This window comes from Ovis aries, chromosome 24 (genome assembly GCF_016772045.2).
Source record: "Ovis aries strain OAR_USU_Benz2616 breed Rambouillet chromosome 24, ARS-UI_Ramb_v3.0, whole genome shotgun sequence".
In the NCBI taxonomy this organism is placed as follows: domain Eukaryota; kingdom Metazoa; phylum Chordata; class Mammalia; order Artiodactyla; family Bovidae; genus Ovis; species Ovis aries.
Window position 1 is genome coordinate 23,137,897 of NC_056077.1, and position 21,399 is coordinate 23,159,295.

The following is a 21,399-nucleotide window of genomic DNA, read 5'->3' on the forward strand; positions in this document are numbered from 1 at the left end:
CTTGGAATGGGAAAACAGCTCAAATGCAAACCTCAATGATCCAATCTCTATGTGCAATATATTTCTAATCTGTTTTTCCTTTATGCCCTATCTCTCTACCCTGAAATAGATTACAGTATGATTAACAGTGGGGTCAATATATTCTTGATATGAACATAGTTTCTTTTTTACAAACATGATTTTAAAAATACAAGTATAGGTTAGAAGAAACTGAGAGCTTAGAAGAAACTAAGTATATGCTTAGAAGAAACTGAGAACGCTTTAAGCCCTAATTATGAAAGGATCCAATTTATCATATACTCTCAGGTACAAGAATAGCACTGTAAAAGCAAAAAATTAAGAACAAACCCAACTATTTACCAAGAGGGGGCTGATTAAATAAATTACAGCATATCCATACAGTAGAGTACTATGTAGCCATAAAAGTTTATTACACACTGGTATGGACAAACCTCCAGGACGTGTATTATAGCAAAGAAGGCAAGGAGGAGAATGATGTTTATAATATACATTGCCTTTAGTTTAAAAACAAAGTGAAAGGTGTGACAGAAATGTTTGTAGATATGTATGCAGACATATACATATGTATATATATTTGATTCTACATCTATCAACTCTTGCTGAGAGGATATACAAGAAACTGAAAACACGGGTTGTTTCTCAGGAGAGGAAGTAGGTGGGTGAGAGACAGAAGAGGAAAGAGATTTTTTCCACTGTACACCTTTGAATTTTGAACCATGGAAATGTCCTCCCTAGTCAAAAAACAATTGGTAAAAATAATAATGAGTAAGTTAAACAAAATAAAAGCTCAAATTCCAAAGTACCAAGCTCTGTGATTTAGTTTCCACCATAAGACACTGAACACAGAGTACCTGCAATTACAAGCTGGGTGTGTTACATGAATCAAATAAGGGATTATAAATTTAACACATTCATAAGGCAAGGTTGATAGCTAAGATATTAAAACATTTAGATTTTAAAATATTAGCTAAATATTAGAATATTTAGCTTTAGCTTAGTGACAGGATCTAAGACTGAAATTAAAGGTCAGGTGACATACCAGAAATTTCACCAATAAAGTATCTGTCATTTCAGATCATATCTTCTTACAAAGTTTTCTTTGGTTTTAAATGACTTTATTACTTCAGGCTACCTTTTTTACCCTTCTCTCTGTGCTTCTTCAAAGTTACATTTTAAGTCAAAGAGAAAACTGACGTTAAATACTAGAAATTTATTCCATGGCAAATTTTCCTACAAACACAGCCATTCCATAAACTAATATATAATCTCCATTTCTTTAAGTTTTACTGAGAAGGATGATTTGTACTCCGCTTAAAATAAATTATGTAGCATATGTGAAACACATTACAGAAAGGACAATTACCGTTGAATTTTTGCCTTTTAGATATTGGACAATTTGGACTCCAAATCCAACATACTGTCAATCAAACTTCACAAGAATGTTTTTCCCAACAGTTGCAGTGATGAAATGGTCAGGAGACGTATCTATCGATGGCAGACGTGATACCCGTGCTACAGACGCATCACAGTAATACACCTCAAGCCCCACTCCCAGCAACCCCGAGTTACCCTCCAGAGCATTTTTTTGATGTGCCAAACATGCTTGAATCCAATGGCCTCTCCACTGCGGAGTAAACCTCTCTTCACTGCAGCTCGGTGGCTTAATTTGCAGAATGCTGATCATACATACCTAAAGTTAACAAAATTTTGTGGTGGCAACTTCTGACACGTTCTCCATAAATCCTGAAGTTTTTTGTCTTGATCCTGTACACTGAGAAAAAAAAATTATTTATAACCTTTATTAATACTCAACCAGTCCATTCTGAAGGAGATCAGCCCTGGGATTTCTTTGGAAGGAATGATGCTAAAGCCGAAGCTCCTGTACTTTGGCCACCTCATGTGAAGAGTTGTCTCATTGGAAAAGACTCTGATGCTGGGAGGGACTGGGGGCAGGAGGAGAAGGGACAACCGAGGATGAGATGGCTGGATGGCATCACTGACTTGATGGACGTGAGTCTGAGTGAACTCTGGGAGATGGTGATGGACAGGGAGGCCTGGCGTGCTGCGATTCATGGGGTCACAAAGAGTCGGACACGACTGAGTGACTGAACTGAACTGAACTGAATGCTCATTTTAGGAATACCTGTGTTCATCTGCTCTATTAGCAGCGATGCCCCCACTGACAGAGAAAGCACAGTTGGAAAATAGCACAGCAATTTCTAGTGGTTAGGATTCGGCACTTTTCACTGCCGTGGCCCAGGTTCAATCCCTGGTCAGGGAACTGAAATCCTGCAGGCTGTGTGGCACAGCCAAGATTAAAAAAAAAAATTAAAGGGGCTTCCTTGGTGGTCCAGTGGTTAAGACTCTGAGCTTCCAATGCATGGGGTGGGGGTGGGGGTGGTGGTGCAAGATCGATTCTTGGTTGGGGAACTAGGATCCAACATGCTAGGTGGTGTAGCCAAAAAATGAGAAATTAAATTAAAAAAAATTTTAATTAGCACAGATTTTGTAAAGAAACAAATGTGGAGTCAAATACTAACTGATATACGCTGAGCAGTTAGTCAACCTCATTAAGACTCAATCTCCTGAAGTGCCAAACTGGGGATAAGAATGTTAATTCTGCCAAGTGACTGTGAGCTTTCAGAGACAGAACAATAAGAAACCACCCAGATCAATGTTTGGCACACAGGAGGCATTCTGAAAATTCTGTCTAGACAATGTGTATATTCCTGTACAGCATCCGGGGCTCAGGTCTCTTGTCCCAAGGGTGGCCCAGCTCCTAGCACCCCATTCCCCGGGGCTCTCCCTGCGCTCAGTACTGCCCAAAGGCTCCGGGCCAAGAAGCCCTTTCTGTTTTGAAGCAATTACAGGAATTCTTCTGCTGCAGAGTTTCAATGTGCGAGCTTTCACAGACCCAAAAAGGGTTAGATCAGACCCTACAGGGCTAGAATCAACTCTGCCCACCAGCAGGAGAGGGCGTTAGAAGTTGCTCACACAACACACCTTCAGACTTAAAACCTCCTGGACAGCTGAACCAGCCTGGAGAGCTGTGGGTAGGGGTTAAACACAATGACACTCTGGAGGCCAGTGAACGTGTCACTGCGAGGGGATGACATTTCTCAAGTATAGAGTCCACACACCAGTAGATAGATTCCTTCTTTCACCGCTTATTTCCTCACAGGGACGAGTCTGGGAATCTCAGAACAGAGAGAAAACTCAAGGCCTAGGAGGAGGAAAGGAGCCCACCCAACACGAGACTCCAGAACCCCTGACCTGACACTGCTCGGTGGGTTCCTCCAGCCCCACAAATGTGGGTACCCAGAGCAGGCAGTGCCCCTTGCTGGTTCCAAGGACACAACTGGACTAAGAGGTCACTCTTACTTTAAAATCCTCACTATCTACCAGGAATAACGTCTTGCTCCATAGCTGCAGAGAGAAGCTAGGGACTTCCCTGGTGGTCCAGTGGTTAATAATTTGCCTTCCAATGCAGGGGATATGGATTTGATCCCTGGTCAGGGCACTAAGACCCCACATGCTACAACTAAGACCTGATGTAACAAAAAATAACTAAATATTTAAAGAAAAAAAAAGTTAAGACCTTAAAAAAAAAGCCCAAATGCCTGGTTCAACTGATGATGAATGACTCATCAGAATACATGGTTTATTTCTAATCATGGCTCGTTTGATGGGAACAGGTGAGCATTTGAAGATGCGGGGAGGGGAGGTATATTCCCCTCCCCTTATAGGTGAGGAATTAGGCATTCTGAGAGGAAGCGAGTCAATTGGGAGGGACAAGTTGACCAGGAGGCGGCCAAGGAGAAGCCTCTAGAACTTTTGCAATGAGTTCTGCCGTGCCTAAAACCAACTACTTCTGGACAGACAGAAGCCGGGGTCGGAGGAGAAGAGATAAACAACAGGGACTCAGGCTTTGGGGCAGAGTTCTGGGTATGGATTCCAAGCTCTGTCAGTTAAGTGACACCGATCTTCCATAAGCCTCCATTTCCTCATCTGAACAGTGAGGATAACAACCATTTCTGCCTTTCATGTTATTAATTATCGGCTGCAGGAATTCATGGGCATAAAGATTAGTACAGTACTTAGCATGCAGTAAATGCTCAGTAAGCATCAACTACTGTTATTGATCATGTCAACATTATATTACTGCACAGCTGAGTTCCCACACAGCTCAAAGTACCTTATTTTAATGTTGTTTTGTGGTCCCCAAAAGTAAGATGATTTACAAGCAGGACAGAGTATTACATTGTTTTCTTTAACTTTTAAAATTCAGTGTTCTTTACATTACTCTTGCCTAGAGAATCCCATGGATGGAGGAGCCTGGTAGGCCGCAGTCCGTGGGGTTGCTAAGAGTCGGACATGACTGAGCGACTTCGCTTTCACTTTTCACTTTCATGCACTGGAGAAGGAAATGGCAACCCACACCAGTGTTCTTGCCTGGAGAATCCCAGGGATGGGGGAGCCTGGTGGGCTGCCGTCTATGGGGTTGCAAGGAGTTGGACACGACTGACGTGACTTAGCAGCAGCAGCACCGTATGTAAAATAGACAGCCAGCAGGAATTTGCTATATGACTCAGGGAGCTCAAACCGGCGCTCTGTGACAACCTAGCGGGGTGAGATGGGGCAGGAGGTGGGAGGGAGGGTCAAGAGGGAGCGGACATGTACACCTACAGCTGATTCCTGTTGATGTATGGCGGAAGCCAACACAATTTTGTAAAGCAATTATCCTTCAGTTAAAAGTAAATCAATTAGGAAAAAAAACAACTTGGTGTTCTTTACACTTACCTCGCAACTTGTGTCCATTCTTCATACAGATTAAAAGTCATCAAAGGTTCAGGCAGCTCCCGTAAATAGGACTTCAAAGCACCTGAAATTAGTAACACCCTCTTTGAGTATGGCAAGGGGCAAGGCTGGGACTCTCAGGATACATTATTTTGCAAATTCAAATGACCTCAGTTATAACCATTCACGATACATAGAACAAATCACGAATTGGCAGGAGTGGTTAGAGGATGAAATATTCACAAGACAATTTCTGTCCCTTGTAAAATATATTGAGAGATTAATAGAAAGTAAAATCAGCTTCAAAGTCATCTTAACAGGCATCATTTCTCTGCATAGACGGAGATTTGGGGGTAAAAGGAGGGAAGAGAATACAAGCATGCCTCCAAACATTTGGATTATAAGCTGCTTTCACCTTTACTTAATAATCAGGAAAATAAAACAAAACCCCCAAAACAGGAACAGAAAAGATATGTATGTGTAAGTGAAAGCACGCACACTTTTGAGTTTTGTCATTTCAATCTATTGAGGAGACCATTTCCGTTTTATCTGTTACTTAAACTTAATCTTGAACGTTCAGCTGATGCTGTGCCACCACCTTGAGGCGCCTTCTTCCATGGAGCTCACCTGCTACAGCGTGGGGGTCAGAGTAGAACTCATCCAGGTGAGAAGTAGAACAGTCTAGAGCAGCTTTCAGCTTCTTTAACTTGGAGGCCCCAGCCCCAATTCGGAAAAGGCCCTAAAGACAACGAAAAGCCATTAGTATCACCTAGTGTATATACAGCACCTGGAACTCTGCTCGATGTTATGCGGCAGCCTGGATGAGACGGGAGTTTGGGGGAGAACGGATACATGTATCTGTAGGGATGAGTCCCCTCACTGTTCACCTAAAACTATCACAACATTGTTAATCAGCTATTTGCTTTTGTTGTTAAGTTGCTAAGTTGTGTCCAATTCTTTGCGACCCCATGGACTCTAGCCTGCTAGGTTTCCCTGTCCATGGAATTTCCCAGGCAAGGATACTGGGGTGGGTTGTCATCCCCTCCTCCAGGGGATCTTCCTGACCAAGGGATGGAACACTACGTCTCCTGTATTGGCAGGTGGGTTTTTTGTTTGTTTGTTTGTTTTTACCACTAGTGCCACCTGGGGTAAGGATTTCATAAAATAAAAGTATGTGAATACCATGCTCCCCCACCTCACGGAGTACTACACAAATGTAAGAATCTTGCTATTGGAAACTAAAGCTCACATAAGCTCTGGTTCAGTAGTACATCATGAGATTCACTTTCACAAATCATGACCACAGTGTAAAATGAAATAATCAAATGGGACCAAAAGAAAAAAAAAGGCAGAGTGTACTGCAGGTAGGCAAGGTAAATATTGCTCTGTGAAAGCTCTCTTTCATTCCATGTCTACAGAAGGTTACATGGACAGGGTTCCAGCGTGAAATGTGGTCACAGTGAATGCAGTTCAAGAATCACTGGTCCGGGGAGACTGGCCCGGGATGGCGGGGCCCCTCACCTCCTCCTTCATGCCTGTCTCCAGCAGAAGCATCACGCAGGCCTCGATGGGCAGTGCGATCTCACGGCCGCTCCGCTTCAGGTGTTCTTCCAAAGGCGTCCCAAAGGCGGGCTTCTCCGCCCACTTATCTAGAGCAGCAAACTGTCCAGTGAGACACTCGACCACCTTGCGGGCGTCACCAAGTTATTTCCTCCCCCAGACTACCAGAAGGGATTTTTCTTTTTTTCTTTAGCAGCCTGTAGCTGAGGCTTTGAGAAAGGGGGAAACGTGTCCTCTTTGCTCGTGTCCTTTCCTGTTTACGTATGTGTCAGGCTGGGAAGGTGACCTTTGGAGCCCGACACACCCACATGGTACCCGATGTGAGATGCCCAGTGGAAGCTGCAATGGGGCTTCTGGCCTGACATGCACCCAAGATGGGTGGGCTGCCTTGGGCCAAAACCAATAGCCTATCTGAACACAGAGTTTTCACTGAAAAGAAATTGACCTAGCCATGCAAAGCAGCACTGGTTTTCTATCCGGAGGACAAGAAATCGACCCCTTCCATTGAAAAAGGAAGTAATTTCTTAAAAATGGAAACATCAGCCGAGTATTATTAAACAGGACTGGAGAGGGCCACCGTAAATTCCTACACCCGGACCTGCAGCACCTCTTGGTGCCAGACCCCCAGACTGCCCAGGATTCTGAGTGGAGAGAACGCAGGCCCCACAAGGCAGCTTAGGCTGGAGTCTGTGCCAACAGCAGCGAAGCAATGCTGTGTATTATTTTCCGGTCACGTTCGCTGCTTCATTGCACGGAAGAGGTGAGGCGGCTTGGCAGAAAGACAAGCGAGAAAGCGGGGGGACAGAGACAGGCATTTACGATGCGGATGCACAGGGAGACTAAGAACTGGTGGTGGTGCCCGGGCTGCCCAGGGGCCCGTGGAGGCCCAGCACTGATGCAGATGCACGCAGAAGCCAGAGAGAGCAGACCGCCTGGTGGAAGGGACCCCACCGGGACACGTGGCTCAGGAAGGGTTCCTCTCGGCATGTGGACACGCGTCCTTCAGCCACTCTGCTGTTCGAATCCTGAATGCCAGGTGGGCAGTGCTACCCCAGCATGGCTCTGACACCGTTCCGCACGTGATGGGGGGCGGGGCCCACTGCAGGAAGGAAAGGGAAAGCCCACGAACCCGGAGACCTGGGCACTCCTGGGAAGTCAGAGGTCAAAGGCTGCTTTTCTTTGGTGGAAAGAGCAAGTAGGGTACAAGAAATCGACTCCTTCAGTTGAAAAAGGAAATAATTTCTTAAAAATGTAAACACAAGCCGGGCATTATCATATAGGACTGGAAAGGGCCAACATAAATTCCTACCCTAGGACCTTAAAGGAAGGGGTGAGGGGGTGGAGGGCAGTGGCCACTCTCAGAACTCTCAGGAGGCCCCTTGTCCCTGGTGAGGGCCCCAGCCCTGGTCTGTGGAACTCTGAACAAAACCAGCAGCCAAGGGGCCTGGCCCTTCTCAGAAGACAGAGCTCTGGGACAGTCCACTCAAAGGCCAGATCTTACTTCAAATACTTTGTCCCTTTATTTAAAGCAATGATTCTCAACACAGGCAGAAGAGGGCCAGCTGACCTTCCCCTGAGGGGGTGGGGAGGGTAGGGGTGAGGTTGTTGAGGGGGGGACATCAGAATCACCCAGGGACTGCTGAAAATGATTCCTGCCATCACCTCCCTGTGCGTGACCCTGCGATGCTGAGGGGCGGGCACACTCCAGACCCCGCCGGAACTTTCAGGTCAAAACTGGACAGGGTGTCCCATCCCTACCTTGGTGTAACGTTGGTAGAGGATGGCTGTGAGAGCCGTTGGCTTAGAGACCACTCCAGAGGCAGACTTTACCACTGGGGCTGCCCCTTCAACAACAGACCCTTCAAGTGACAGACCTGCAGTGCTGGGTCAGAGTTCACAGAGAACACCCCCCCAGCCCCACTCCCCGGGACGAGAGCGATCAGAGTGTGAGGAGAACACAAAACACACATGTAAACGGACAACAGAAATTAACAAGACAGGACGTGTTTGCTAAGTCACTGCAGAAAAATGGTATAGACAAGGGTCGCAAACATAACTGTGTGCAGGGGCGCCGTAGGAGCTCGATCCGGTGGGGAGCATGTGCGTGATCTGCCCCAAGGCGGCAGCCGCTCCTGGGAGCTGGCCCCATGTCACCATGCGGGAAAGCAGATCCAGCATCATCAGACCCTCTGAACTTCCAAGAGAAGCCAGAGATTAGGACTGTTAGGGTTTTTAAATGATGGCAATTAGTTTAAAAAAAATTTTTTTTTTTTTAATGAGAAACAGCTGTTTGCGACTTCTGGTGTAGACCATAAATGCTAGAGCGATTTGGGAGATGCAAGTGTTCACTGTTGGCTTCAGTTGTCAGAGAAGGCTTCTCAAGGAGGGGAGCTTGGTGAAAGTCTTAGAAGTTGGATAGGAATTAAGTAGACCAGGAGGACTTGGGCTGAGAAGAGAGCAGGGATCCTGAGTCTGGGAATGGACACTTTCGTCCACACTCTTGCTCCAGGTGATGGGGCATGAGTGGGAATGGAGAGGAGGCATCAGAAAGGAAGGGAAAGAGGGCTCTGAGGTTTGAAACCTGGATTGTCTGAGGGAAAGGAGGTCCCGAGGAGCCCAGGTGGAGGAAAAGGTCAGCTGGTGTGGGGGAGCATCGGTTTGCTGCTTGAGATACGCTGAGTTTAAGACGACAGCCAGCCGTCGCCTGAGACTGAGGCTGTGTGGATGAGGATGCAGGTGAGAGTGGAGGCCTGGAGAAAGAAGGTGGGGAAGGGGGGAGGCAGAAGGACACAGGAGCAAGGACTGGATCGCACAAAAGGCCCAGTTTCTGCTGTGGAGAAAACACAGCCCCAACAATGGTGGAAAACACAAAATGAGTGGGGGAACCGGCAAGGAAGAGCCCATTCAAGCCACGTCACACGCCAGAATCTGACAATCCAGAATCATTGGCCCGTTGGGATTTGCAGTGCTTTTTGTTTTCCATTTTTGGTTTTAACAGCAAAGTGATTTGAAGTGGAAATTAGACCACATAGCACATGGGTGGGAAGCTGGTTAGAAAATTGAGGTGGTCGATAGAAAGGAGTCATTTGGAGGCTCTTCAGCCTCCCAGAAAAACAAAGGAAAATGCGATGAAAGGAGGCTCCATGCTGAGGACAAGCAGGTACTGAACGAAGGTCAGATGACCAGAGTGGAAGACCAGGGCGCTGGGTGGGAGGCTGAGCTTTTTCCTACCGTAAGGATACTCTGAGTTTTTCTAGAAACAGAGAAGAAGGAAGAGGAAGACAGAACTAAGATAAAGGCAGACTGGAGGCAGAGGTGGAAGGGGCTGAACTGCAAGACTTGGGCGAAGGCAGCAGCCTCAGAGAGAGAGAATCTCATTTCTTTCGATGGCTGCTCCCGCCACACACCGGCTTCTCTCGTCCCTCCTAAAACGCCTGCCTGCCCCTGCCTGTTCCCCTGACTTTCTGACATGCTTCTCCAGGGAAAATAGCCTTGGGTAAAAATAGAATGGGAGCTTTTCAAAAGGGGGGAGTGGAGCTGCTAAAGGAATTTCTTTTTTTGTGTCCTTTAGCCAACCCTTCCAGACTAGGCTTCAAAGGCTAAGATGGTGAGCTTTACTATTTTGTCCTGTGTAGAGCACTGCGCGAAGGAGGTATCCCGTAACTACAGGCTCTTGGCGCTCTCACCAGCGAGAGCCGGCCCCTTGCAAGGCTGAGTGTTCGCTGACTGCTTCGTTCCTCTGCACTGTGACTCAACCCCATCACCCAAGAGTGAGGCGATGGGATCAGATGGGAGATGGGCTGAAGGGTCAGGCAAGGCACAGAATTTTCTAATTCTGAAATCTAACAACTCTCAGGCACAAAGACTATCTTTTGGGATTGCCTACTATTAATATTTAGGAGAGAGGAGTGGTATTCTTGAGGGGCCAGTGTGTAAGCACAGCCACACCCATGCACACACGTGTATGTTTCACAATCACTGAGTTGTCACACTCAGCGTCTGGCTTAATCCTCTTTAAGCTCAAGACCAAGGCTTCTGTTGGGGGCATTTAAGTTCCAAATGTCAGGACCATACCATAAGGCAAAGCATGCAACATGTCTGAAGGGGACAGCAGTGTCTATCATTTACTGATCTCTGCTGGGAGATGCTCTGATAGCAAACCAGAGGATCAGAATCAAGACTAAGCATCAAGGGAAAGTTCGGACTGCTCATAACTCAAGGGTAGGATCAGCAATGTGCCTGAACATAGTGGGCAAAGTGAGTGCTGATGAGAACAAGATATGAATGAGGTGGTCATGTCCTCATGACCCAATCACACTGATTACATGCCTAATGCTGTGGTATCAGGTACCGGCTTCTAAAATTTCTTTTGGGAAGCCCCCAACTTTTTTCTTAGAATGTATGCTCCTGGAATCCCAGAGCCAGAATAACGTCCTATGGAACAAATAACGTGTTTGGGAGAAGGTAATTAGAGGCTAGAAGGTTTTGAGCCTAGTTAGAAGACAGAAAAATAGGCGCTCCCCCAAAGGGTGCAGCTTTCTCTTCAACTGAAGGTTTCAGAAGAACTGCGAATGTTCCATTAGTATGTTAATTTGGGCTTGGAAGAAATTAGAGAATGCAGCAAGGGAAGATGAAAGTGTGCTGGGGAACAGTGCCCGCCTAGGCAGAGCAGCTTTGTCCAGAGGAAACGCATGCAAAGGAGCTGGGTGAAGAAGAACAAAGGCGGAAGTGGCAGAGGCAAGAAGGAGGCGTCAGGCCAGCACGCAGGTTACGTTACCTTGATGGGCTCGCAACTCGGGAAGGGCCTTTTCTAAGACTGCTAATGCTTTTCTATGGTAATCTGCTTGAGCTTCTAATAACTGAGAACAGACCCACATTCAAAAACAAAAGTAACGTTAGCATTGGATGGACATACACACAATGGCTGAGCAAAACCAAAAATGACATCTTTTGCAAAAAAAGCTAAAATGACTCAACTTTTACAGTGCTTTCATGTCTTGCCAGGGCAAAGTGCTTACCGTAATAAAGAATTTGCCGTACTCCCCTTCTTTGGCCATAAAGTTGTACATGTCCGCTGCAAGTTGATCCTGAGTAAATGGAAGAGGAGATGTGTCATTGAAGAAAAGAGATGTGAAAGCAAACAGCATCTGAGAATTGATATCCATGAACTCCGAGAGCAAAACGTGATGAAACAGCCACAGACTAAATGTCCATCAACTGATTGGTATGCTCACACACAGGGATGATGAAAAGAATAAGTACGCTTATTATGGCCTGATCTTATTAGGTATGGCCTGATAACAAACCTCTAAGGTTTATTAAGACATGAAACATAGAACATTACTTCTGGTATAGTAAAAGTGTAAAAGAGGGAGAGGAAAGATTTTTACCACCATGTTTGTAGAAAAATACCTCTAGGAAAAAAAGCAAGAGGGTTTGCTTAACAACAGGGGTTACCTGTTGGGAGCAGTGGGAATTAGGAGGAGAAGGACAAGGGCGGAAGAAAGACTTTATACTGTTTTATACTTTTGATATTTGAACTAACATACAAAGGACTGGTTCAAAATTGGGAAAGGAATTCGTCAAGGCTGTATACTGTCAACCTGTTTATTTAATTTATATGCAGAGTACATCATGTGAAATGTTGAGGTGGATGACTCACAAGCTGGAATCAAGATTGCTGGGAGAAATATCAATAACCTCAGATATGCAGATGATACCACCTTAATGGCAGAAAGTGAAGAGAAACTAGAGTCTCTTGATGAGGGTGAAAGAGAATGAAAAAGCTGGCCTAAAATTCAACATTTAAAAAACTAAGATCATGGCATCTGATCCCATCATTTCATGGCAAAAGTGGAAACCGTGACAAATTTTATTTTCTTGGGCTCTAAAATCACTGCAGATGGTGACTATAGCCATGAAATTAAAAGAATTCATGGAAATCTTGAAAGAAAAGCTATGACAAACCCAGACAGCATATTAAAAAGCAGAGACATTACTTTGCCAACAAAGGTCTGCATAGTCAAAGCTGTGGTTTTTCCATTAGTCATGTACAGATGTGAGAGTTAGACCATAAAGAAGGCTGAGAACCAAAGAATTGATTTTTGAACTGTGGTGCTGGACAAGACTCTTGAGAGTCCCTTGGACAGCAAGGAAATCAAATCAGTCAATACTAAAGGAAATCAACCCTGAATATTCACTGGAAGAACTGATGCTGAAGCTGAAGCTCCAATACTTTGGCCACCTGATGCGAACAGCCAACTCACTGGAAGGAAAGACAAGAGAAGGGGGTGACAGAAGATGAGATGGTTGGATGGCATCATCGACTCTATGGACATGAGTTTGAGGCAAACTCTGGGAGATAGTGAAGGACAGGGAAGCCTGGTGTGCTGCAGTCCATGGGGTCACAAAGAGCTGGACACAGCTTAGTGACTGAACAACAACAAAATGAATTACTTACATAAAAATTCGCTTGAAACTGATAAGTTGGGCAATTGGATATATCCATATTTCAAAATTTCATATATACACATACACACACACACACACACACATATATATATATATATATATATATTTTTTTTTTTTAGTGTACTACTTTCTGTTTTGGATAGGGTTCTGGATCTAGGAGAGTAAAACATTTCCCTGAGAGTTCTCAAACACAGATCTACTTTCATGAGGGTTTGAAGTTTGAGTTGATTATATGTATGGTCTAGAAATCCTTAAAATGAGAAAGTTTAGTTTGAAATTGCCCTGGGCTGGCAATACTCTCTGGGAGACTGACTCCTAATCCCAAGAAGGCCCACAGATAAAGTCCCTCTTAAAATAAGCTCATGATACAAAACTGAAGAACAGTCCACCATAAAGGAGAAACAGTCCACCATAAAGGAAACTCTCCCAGAAAATTTAAGAAAACAAAATGAACAAAGACTTAAGCATACATAAGCGACTGAAAACATTAAAAAAGAATAATGCACTATCAAAAAAGGCAGACTTGAAGAATTAGAACTTTAAAATGAAAAATATAGTCAGTGGAATTCAAAACTCGATGTTAATTAAACATCAGATCACACATAGCAAAAGAGAGAATCAGTGAAGCAGAACTTATATCTTAGGAAACTACCTAAAGGTAGGTAGTTTCATAGTAGGTAAAATAGTTTCCTAACTATCTTAGGGAACTAGAAGTTAACATAAAGAGAGGAGGAGACAGAAAATATTTTCCTAAGTTTTCACCATTTGACTTTCTGACAAGCCATGGTGTGGAAGTTCAGAGAAGAGACATCAGCCCATAATGCACTAGGTCAGACACCCAAACTGCTAGCCAAATTTATTTCCAATAAGGAACCAGCAGGCGAGAGCTAGGTTAGACCAGATATGAACGACAATGGCAAAGCTACAACTCTCTAAACAAGAAAAAGCCAATGTGAGGCTTTTATCAGAAGCATTTGTGTGCTTACCATCTTTTTAAATGCAAAGGGTATGGCATGACTTCAGTATTAATTCTTACCCACTATACTATTTTCAACAAGTCGTTTTATTGCAAATTGTCCAAGGTTTCTTATCTTGAAAAGTGAATTAAAGCATAACCTGAATAAACCAAAATATCCAGTCCTAATGCCAGTTTTGGAAAACGGTGAATAATAAGAGGAGGAAAAGTTTCAGGCCATGATTCTAAGACTCACCAAAGACTTGTTTCTTTACCACTTCAAATAACATTTGGAATAAACATCTATTTTCGTAGATAAATGCATAGAGAATAAGATCACTTAACCACCTAGCCTGGAATTTAATTTATGAGATATAAATTTTATATTTCTCCCAAGTGAGAAACCAATTGTCCTAGCAACATCTTAAAAATAATCCTTCCCTTTCTTGTGGACATATTATGACTATATATTCAACCCTTAAACATAATAGCATTCATTCTAGAAAACCTATATGATTCTGTTTTTGTGCTTACTCTGCATTATTTTAATGCCCATAACTTTTATGATATGTTTGTCTATAGTTTTCTCCCTTTATCTCCCCCCATTCTTTATTTATTTTTAGTTGGAGGACAATTGCTTTACAATATTGTATTAGTTTCTGCCATACGTCAACATGAACCAGCCATAGGTATATCTATTAAAATCTTTGTTTTAAATAGGCTTAGACATTTTAATCAAGTTTTTAAAAAATATCCTACTTGAATTTAAAAAATAATGTTTTATTCTGATTATAAAGCAATGTAGAGTCTTGGAAAATAAAGCAGGAAGAAGAAAACAGAAACCACCTTGAATATCATTCAGGGAATTCTAACAGGAATTATATAAGACATTAAATAATTTGCAATATTTGACCTTTCATCCATCACTTGCAAAAACCAAAAGACTGATTTAAGTACACATTCCTTAGGGAATTTTCCTACCTTGCACTGTTCTACTTTATTTCCAGCTTCATCCATCTCTTCCTTTAGGGTATCTATTTTTGATGGAAGCCCCTGAAAGTTGGTTCCTGAAGATTTGTGAGCCTGGTTCCACCTACAAAAACACAGGGGTAGGTATTATCTGAGAAGCCACTGTATATACGCAGTCTTATGGAGTCGAGGACCTAGCAGAGACAGATTCCTTTCCCAAAACTGATTCTATCTGGGGTGTCAGTACCTAGGATGCCAGCTTCTCTGGAGCTTATCCTCTAAGAAAGGAAACTGGTGGAAGTGACGCAGGCTTCCCGCTGGGACCGGACCATCGCAGTGCCGGGAGGAGCTGTCCACTCCGAGCAGAACTGACACACCTTGTCTCTTGCGAGCCCCACTGCTGGAAATCAGTCCATGGAACTTCTTCCTCTAGCGTCCAATCTTGGGATCGTCGCCATGAAATACCCCCTTGTTCTCTTTCTTTGATCTGGAACGTTCCCTGTGCCACTGGGGGTCCGTTGTTGCTCTTCAGGACCCCTTATAACACTGCCAACAACTGTCCTGACCTGTGACTACTTTCAGCAAGTGAAAGCCAGAACTTCAGTCATGGAGCTAGTAATTGATAGCAGTGAAAGCACTTTAAGAATTAAAATCACCTGTAAGGATTAATACTCCAAAGACAACAGCTACAGCAAATCTGAAACATAATGTGGAATGTTTACATTCCTTTCACAGTAAGTCAAAAGGACTCCCTTCCCCCAAATTATACAGCAATAGTCACGGCGGTGGGGGGGGCCGATGCATGGGGAATAACACTCTAAAACAACTTCTCTTCGGTTTTCAAGTGTGTTTTGACTTCTTTTTAAATATGGACATACCTGCTATTGTGGAAAGTTCTAGCACTTCAAATTTAAACACGGATGTTATAAGGATGCAGATGAGAACCCATGTTAGCAACTTATCCAGCTTCCCAGATGACTGCATTGCCCTCAAAGGCTCTGCCCCACTCTTTCATGCTCCTGATATGGTGCCCTCCTCCACAACGAGGCTTCAGTAAATCTGCTAAAGCAAAGCTGGCGATGGAAAAAGCATTGATTTTGAAGTCTGATAGGCTCAAGTCTAAAGCTCGGCTCTGCCTTCATGAGCTGTGTGACCTTGGGCAATGGTCTAACCTCTCTGTGCCTCAGGTTGTCTCATCTGCAAAACTAAGAAAACAAATACCATTTGCATGCCAGAAATGTCCTAAGCAACAAAGGAGAGAACAAACGTATGTGTATATGCGTGTGCACGTGACGGAGCCCCACATGATGTTAGCTGTTGCCATTTTCCTCTAGGGAAAAACAACAGGAATAAGTAAAACTAACAAGGAAATATTCATCTATTTCAGCTTCTCATCATTAAATGAACGGGGCCACAAACGCAGGACGAAGAATCAGTGTTGAAATCTCCTACAGGATACGTGTGTTGCAGATGTAAATTGCGGGTAGGTAGGCATCTATAATATTGCTCAACCAACTCCAGCAAGAGTGACTCACAGCTTTGTTCAGTTAACCATAAAAATATTCTTCCTTTTCTTCAGCAAAAATCTACCACTGGGCAGCCTGCACTCCCCGATACTGGATCTGGCCACAAGATTCTAATCACAGGTACACAGATGGCAAGACGATGATGGACTTTGCGTTCAGAATCCTAGCTCTGCTGTTTAGTATGTCTCAGGGCCAAAGCGAGTCACAGACACGCCATGTGCACGTCCCTCCTGTCTCTGCAATACAAGTCTCCTCTCAAAGTAGGAGACATCACATAACCTCCTAACCCCCGTCCCCCAACAACCCTCACTGAAGGGTCTCTGCATTTAGTATCCGACAGAGTCTGATTCACAGTAAAGATCTACTTCATGTCTGCTGAAAACATGAACAGGCAGACTGATAGGGACTGGTGCGAGAATCGAAGAACTGACATATCACGTATGTGTAATTGGCATGTGGCAAGCACCCGGTAGGTGGTGGCAATCACCATTTTCACCACGTGTTAATCCCTAGATGTCTCTTTTATCACCTCAACATTTGTTATATCAGGATGTGTCTTACCAACTGATTTGTACATTTAATACAGTGGTGTTTCTATTTCATTTCCCTCTTGAAGATGGGTATTAAATCAGTGGTGCATCTGACACTCCATGGCATCTTAGAAACAAGGAAATGCAGCCCTGTTACAGACTCTCTCAACCTGCGGTAAAAGCATCTGACACACAGAAAGTCAGTAAATGGTGGCTGTGTCTCCATTTATTTGCCAAACAGAAATAACCACATCTAGTTCACAAGAGCGCAATGACGACTATTAACAAAGTAGGGCTCAGCAAAACCACCTGTTTTGCAAATAAAGTTTTATTCAAACACAGCCTTGCTCATGCATTTACACATTGCCCAGGGCTACTTTTATGCTACAACTGCAGAGCTGAGTAGCCGGAACAGGGAGCATCTGGGTGGCAAAGCTGAAAATATTCATTATCTGGCCCTTAGCAGAAAAAGCTTGTCAATCCCCGTATAAGGTATAAGAAAGGATCGGGCCTATAAGGGCATCTCCCTTATCCCCATGCTTCTCATATGAATCATCGATACAAACGCCCTCACGGATGGAGCTGAGGCTGGAGCCCGGAGCACTGACAGACAGGTCACTTGACACCAGCCTTCTGGGATGGTTACTTGGTTTTACTTAGTTCCTCCCTGTTGAGCACAGCATTTCTTTCTTTCTATTTTTGAGTTAATTATACTGTATTTTGAATTATTTTCCCAGCTTTTCTGAATGTATTGCATGATGTTTTCTCTGATACAGTAAAACATTTGAGTATACAATAGATTACAAGGTCTGCAGTGATGAGTTAGAGATAAAAGTGCTTTTTAATCTGTTTGCAGACACAGCTTCAGATATAGTTCTTCCTGTTTCTGGTTGTTGGCAGAACATAAGCAGTTTCTTACATGTTTTTAAAATTTACAGTCAGGCTCTTTCCCTTTATCTGGAAGGAAACCGAGTTCCCCTTTCCGCAGTGCTTTCATCTTGTGGAAAAGAGACCACAGGAAAGTGCAGATGAGAGGAAGGTCGGAGGGGAAGAGACGTTCGATAAAATGTGACAATTAACAAATGAAACTATGCTCTGGGAAGCAAGGACCATTTACTCCCTTCCTTGAGTCCTGTCTGTTCTCCACAAGCACGTGCAACGTGAAGGAATGCCTGTTCTAGGATGGAGTGGAGCACAGAATCCCTTGACTGTGAAAAATAATCAGAAGCACACGAGTGTATCTTGACACAGTGGGACCCTTCGCGGTTGCTAAGGTCACAGATCTATTTATTCCTACACTCCACTACTCCAAGAGCAAGGCTCTTAGTTTTTCTTAGAACTGTCTCTTCTTCCCTGAATACACTTAGGTTTTTTTTCTTTTTCCTGTCTCCTTTCACTGTTGGTTGATTAACAGCAGGGTGTTCTAACACCATCCCACTGGGAGAATGGGGCCGGAAAGCAGGTGTAAGTGGGTTGTGACTCAGTCAGTCAGGTGTGTGAGTCTGCAGCGACTTCCGCTTTGTCCACCCAGTGGTCTTTATCTGTGTTGAGGAGGGGGATGGTTACCGGGGATGTCATGGAAGACCGCATTATGGGTTATTTTTTGGCTTTATCTTACCGGGCTCTGACCGAGTCCCAGTCTAACACCAGCTTGGCGAGCTGCTTCCTCTGCTTCTGGATGTTGGGAATCTCAACCTGCAACGAAGAACACACCGACACACCATGTGGGACGAGCTCCAGGATTTTCAGTTTAACATTTGAAAGTGTAATCTTTATTTACAAATGTTTTTTTCTCTTTAGGCAAAGGATTTTGTACCCTCCGCTTACTCCCCTTATATCCCAAAAGAAGCAAACACGTCAAAAGCACTGATTGTTAAAATTTCAGGTACAAGCGAACCTTCCCTGCCCAGCCCCCACTGAAGCCCCCACCTCTGCGATGCCGTACAGAGGGTCCACAATCTCCTTCTCCACAAAGACTTCGTGCTGAGAGAGTTCCAGAGCCAGCTGATTCTCAGCATCTCCACACGTCTCCAGCATCTTCCTTTAAAAAACAAGATGCCCCGACAACACAAGTACATCCATTAAATCTGGCCCCCAAAGCCCACAGAGCCAGCTCCACACTCCCCTCGATGGGAACACCTTAGGGCGCTCCACGATAGAGCCTTAAAAATGCTATAAATTTATTAGGGCGTGAGTCCACAGGCTTGTTCTTTAAAATGAACAAGACTATCTCAGGTACACTGTGTGTATGCAGGGGTGGGATGTGGGTAAACAGTGAGGTGGCGACTCACTGAAAGGTTAGGCCCTTGGATCAGGGGACAACCAAGTATTCTCAAAAGCACTCTGAAAATCGTTTAAAACATACATCAAGTTCATTATTCTATTTTGGTTTTTGTCTGCTAGAAAATAATAGTGAAGTTCATTACACTGTATCTGTTTTCTGTCTTCACGGCCTAGGCAGTGCCCTTCAAAGAACGACAGAGAACTACAGGGTGCAGAGCATGGCAGACCCTGGAAATGGGCTGAAAAGTCCAAAGGTCATACCCAGCTGGGAAAGGAGGGCCCGTGCTACAGCAGGAGAGAGCTGACAGGCTCAGCAGAATAAACACTAACCTATCAATTACTTCATCATCGGCCCTCTGTAGCATCGATCCCTGCTTCTATTAAAAGAAAGATTCTCTAGCATCCCAGGGGCCTCCCCTGGCGCCTAAGCCGATCCCCTGGCAGATGGGCCATGCCATCACACTCACGGTCCCTCTGGTCACACAGGAGGCCGCCCCCCAGCCACCCACTTCCACCAACCCACAGGGCGCTCGGCTCTCTTTCTGATAGCAGTCAATTCTTACCCCAGGAGAGAGTCTTCCAGCTGAGTTGATGCTTCCTGCATATTCTGAGCGAGAGCTGTCAGAGGGAGTTTTTTCTGGAAGGCAGAAGACAATGGGGTTTTACTTTTTTTCATTAGAGTTGACACCCATTCTTAATTACCTGCGTCAGATCATCATCATTGGTTTCTTCTCCAGGTACACTGCACAGATAAGAGATACCTGTTTAGGTTTAGATTCTGGTTTCAAAGGTATCAATTGTCTGACTTAACCTCTGTGTTCATTTCCTCATGCCTGGAAATTAGGGCTAAGAGTACAAGGGTCCTAGGGCTGTCTGTTGACTAAAGGAGATATATCAAGGTCAAGAAACCACCCACATGGTAGGTACTTAGTAGATGTAAGCTGCTATTATTACTGTTGTTGCTATTACTATAATCACTGATTAATCAAGAGCAAACTATGTCCCACGTACTAAGGACATGGGACATAAGACACAGATCATGCCCTCTGATTATCATGGCAAATAAATGCCATGAACTGCTCAAATTTCAAAAACTGCTAGAATACTCATTCTTAAACTGGCTCTTACATTGGCTGTAATCATAAAGATTTTGCTTCAGTTAAAAATTTGAAAATATCAAGCTAAATATCCAAAAAAGATTTTTAAGCATAAAACCATTTCTGTTCCTATCAGAGATTGGTTTTTCAGCTGGAAATGACCGTAAGGGTCATCTGATTAATGTTCGCATAGTGTGGCTGGGAAATGGGAAGCCCAGGGTGCTTACGTAGCCTGACCAGGCACCCCGGTGAGGGCATGGAGCCAGACCTTGGTGCTGATGGCCCGAGCCCCGGTTCAGAGTCTGTCCATACCTGGCTGGTGGTTTATCTCAGAATATGGGCAGAAGATGCCAGGACAGCTGCACGTATGGTGTTGGTCATAACACCATAAACTGCTAATAAAAAATGCTTTCAATGCTGCAGTACCTCATGTCATTTTGCCTTCCAAGTAGGAACAGCACTCACGTTTAAAACCCAGGGTTCACCTTGCTGTGGCATAGCTCTGCCTCGACCTCATGCACAGCACCTGCCTTTCCTGCTTTCAAAGGGGTCCACTCAATATACTTATAGAATTTCTCTGGAAGGCTATACAAGAAACTCCTACTACTGGTGGTCCTGGAGATGGGGACTGGGTGCCCAGGGAACAGAGGTGGGAGAGACATCATGTTACGTTCACTTGAATATTATGGATTTTGACCATGTAAATGGACAGCCCATTCAAAATGGTACATTTAAATTTAAAAATAAGTAACAATGGGGACTTCCCTGCTGTCCAGTGCACTTCCATGCAGGGGTCATGGGTTCGATCCCTGGTCAGGGAACTAAGTTCCCACATGCGGCATGGTGCAGCAAAAATAAAACAAAATAACATAAAAAATAAATTAAAATAAATAACAACAAATATGTTCGTCCAATTCCCTTCCCCATCAGGTTATTTTCAAATAAACAACAGGCTTTATCTGTCCTACAAGGAGACGCTTCTGGCTTTCACCTTTCTAGACTAGGAAGCTATAAGAAAACAGGCAGTACACTTGATCACAATAGAGGATAATTCATACCTTTTAGTGATGCTGCCTTTCTAAGGGAACTTAATGTATGCTCAATGCAATAAGGAAGAGAAATATACTTTGTACAACTCTAGATGGAGGTCTATGGGGAAACAAATCATAAAGAGAAGAGTTTATTTTGAC

At 44.1% G+C, this 21,399-nt stretch overlaps 1 protein-coding gene across 4 annotated transcripts in view; it reads right to left on the minus strand.

The window, feature by feature from the left end:
* The window catches only part of ARHGAP17 (Rho GTPase activating protein 17), a 100,015-nt gene that overhangs the window by 29,698 nt on the left and 48,918 nt on the right, over positions 1 to 21,399 (minus strand). For all 4 annotated transcript variants that reach the window (XM_027961628.3, XM_027961624.3, XM_060406209.1 and 1 more), the window contains exons 4-13: positions 19,676 to 19,749; positions 18,759 to 18,870; positions 18,448 to 18,524; positions 14,786 to 14,897; positions 11,397 to 11,465; positions 11,156 to 11,237; positions 6,340 to 6,467; positions 5,446 to 5,557; positions 4,822 to 4,903; positions 1,712 to 1,792 (exon numbers count right to left, since the gene is read on the minus strand). In XM_027961628.3, the coding sequence (XP_027817429.1) occupies positions 1,712 to 1,792; positions 4,822 to 4,903; positions 5,446 to 5,557; positions 6,340 to 6,467; positions 11,156 to 11,237; positions 11,397 to 11,465; positions 14,786 to 14,897; positions 18,448 to 18,524; positions 18,759 to 18,870; positions 19,676 to 19,749 (929 nt within the window). The remainder of the gene's footprint in view (positions 1 to 1,711; positions 1,793 to 4,821; positions 4,904 to 5,445; positions 5,558 to 6,339; positions 6,468 to 11,155; positions 11,238 to 11,396; positions 11,466 to 14,785; positions 14,898 to 18,447; positions 18,525 to 18,758; positions 18,871 to 19,675; positions 19,750 to 21,399) is intronic.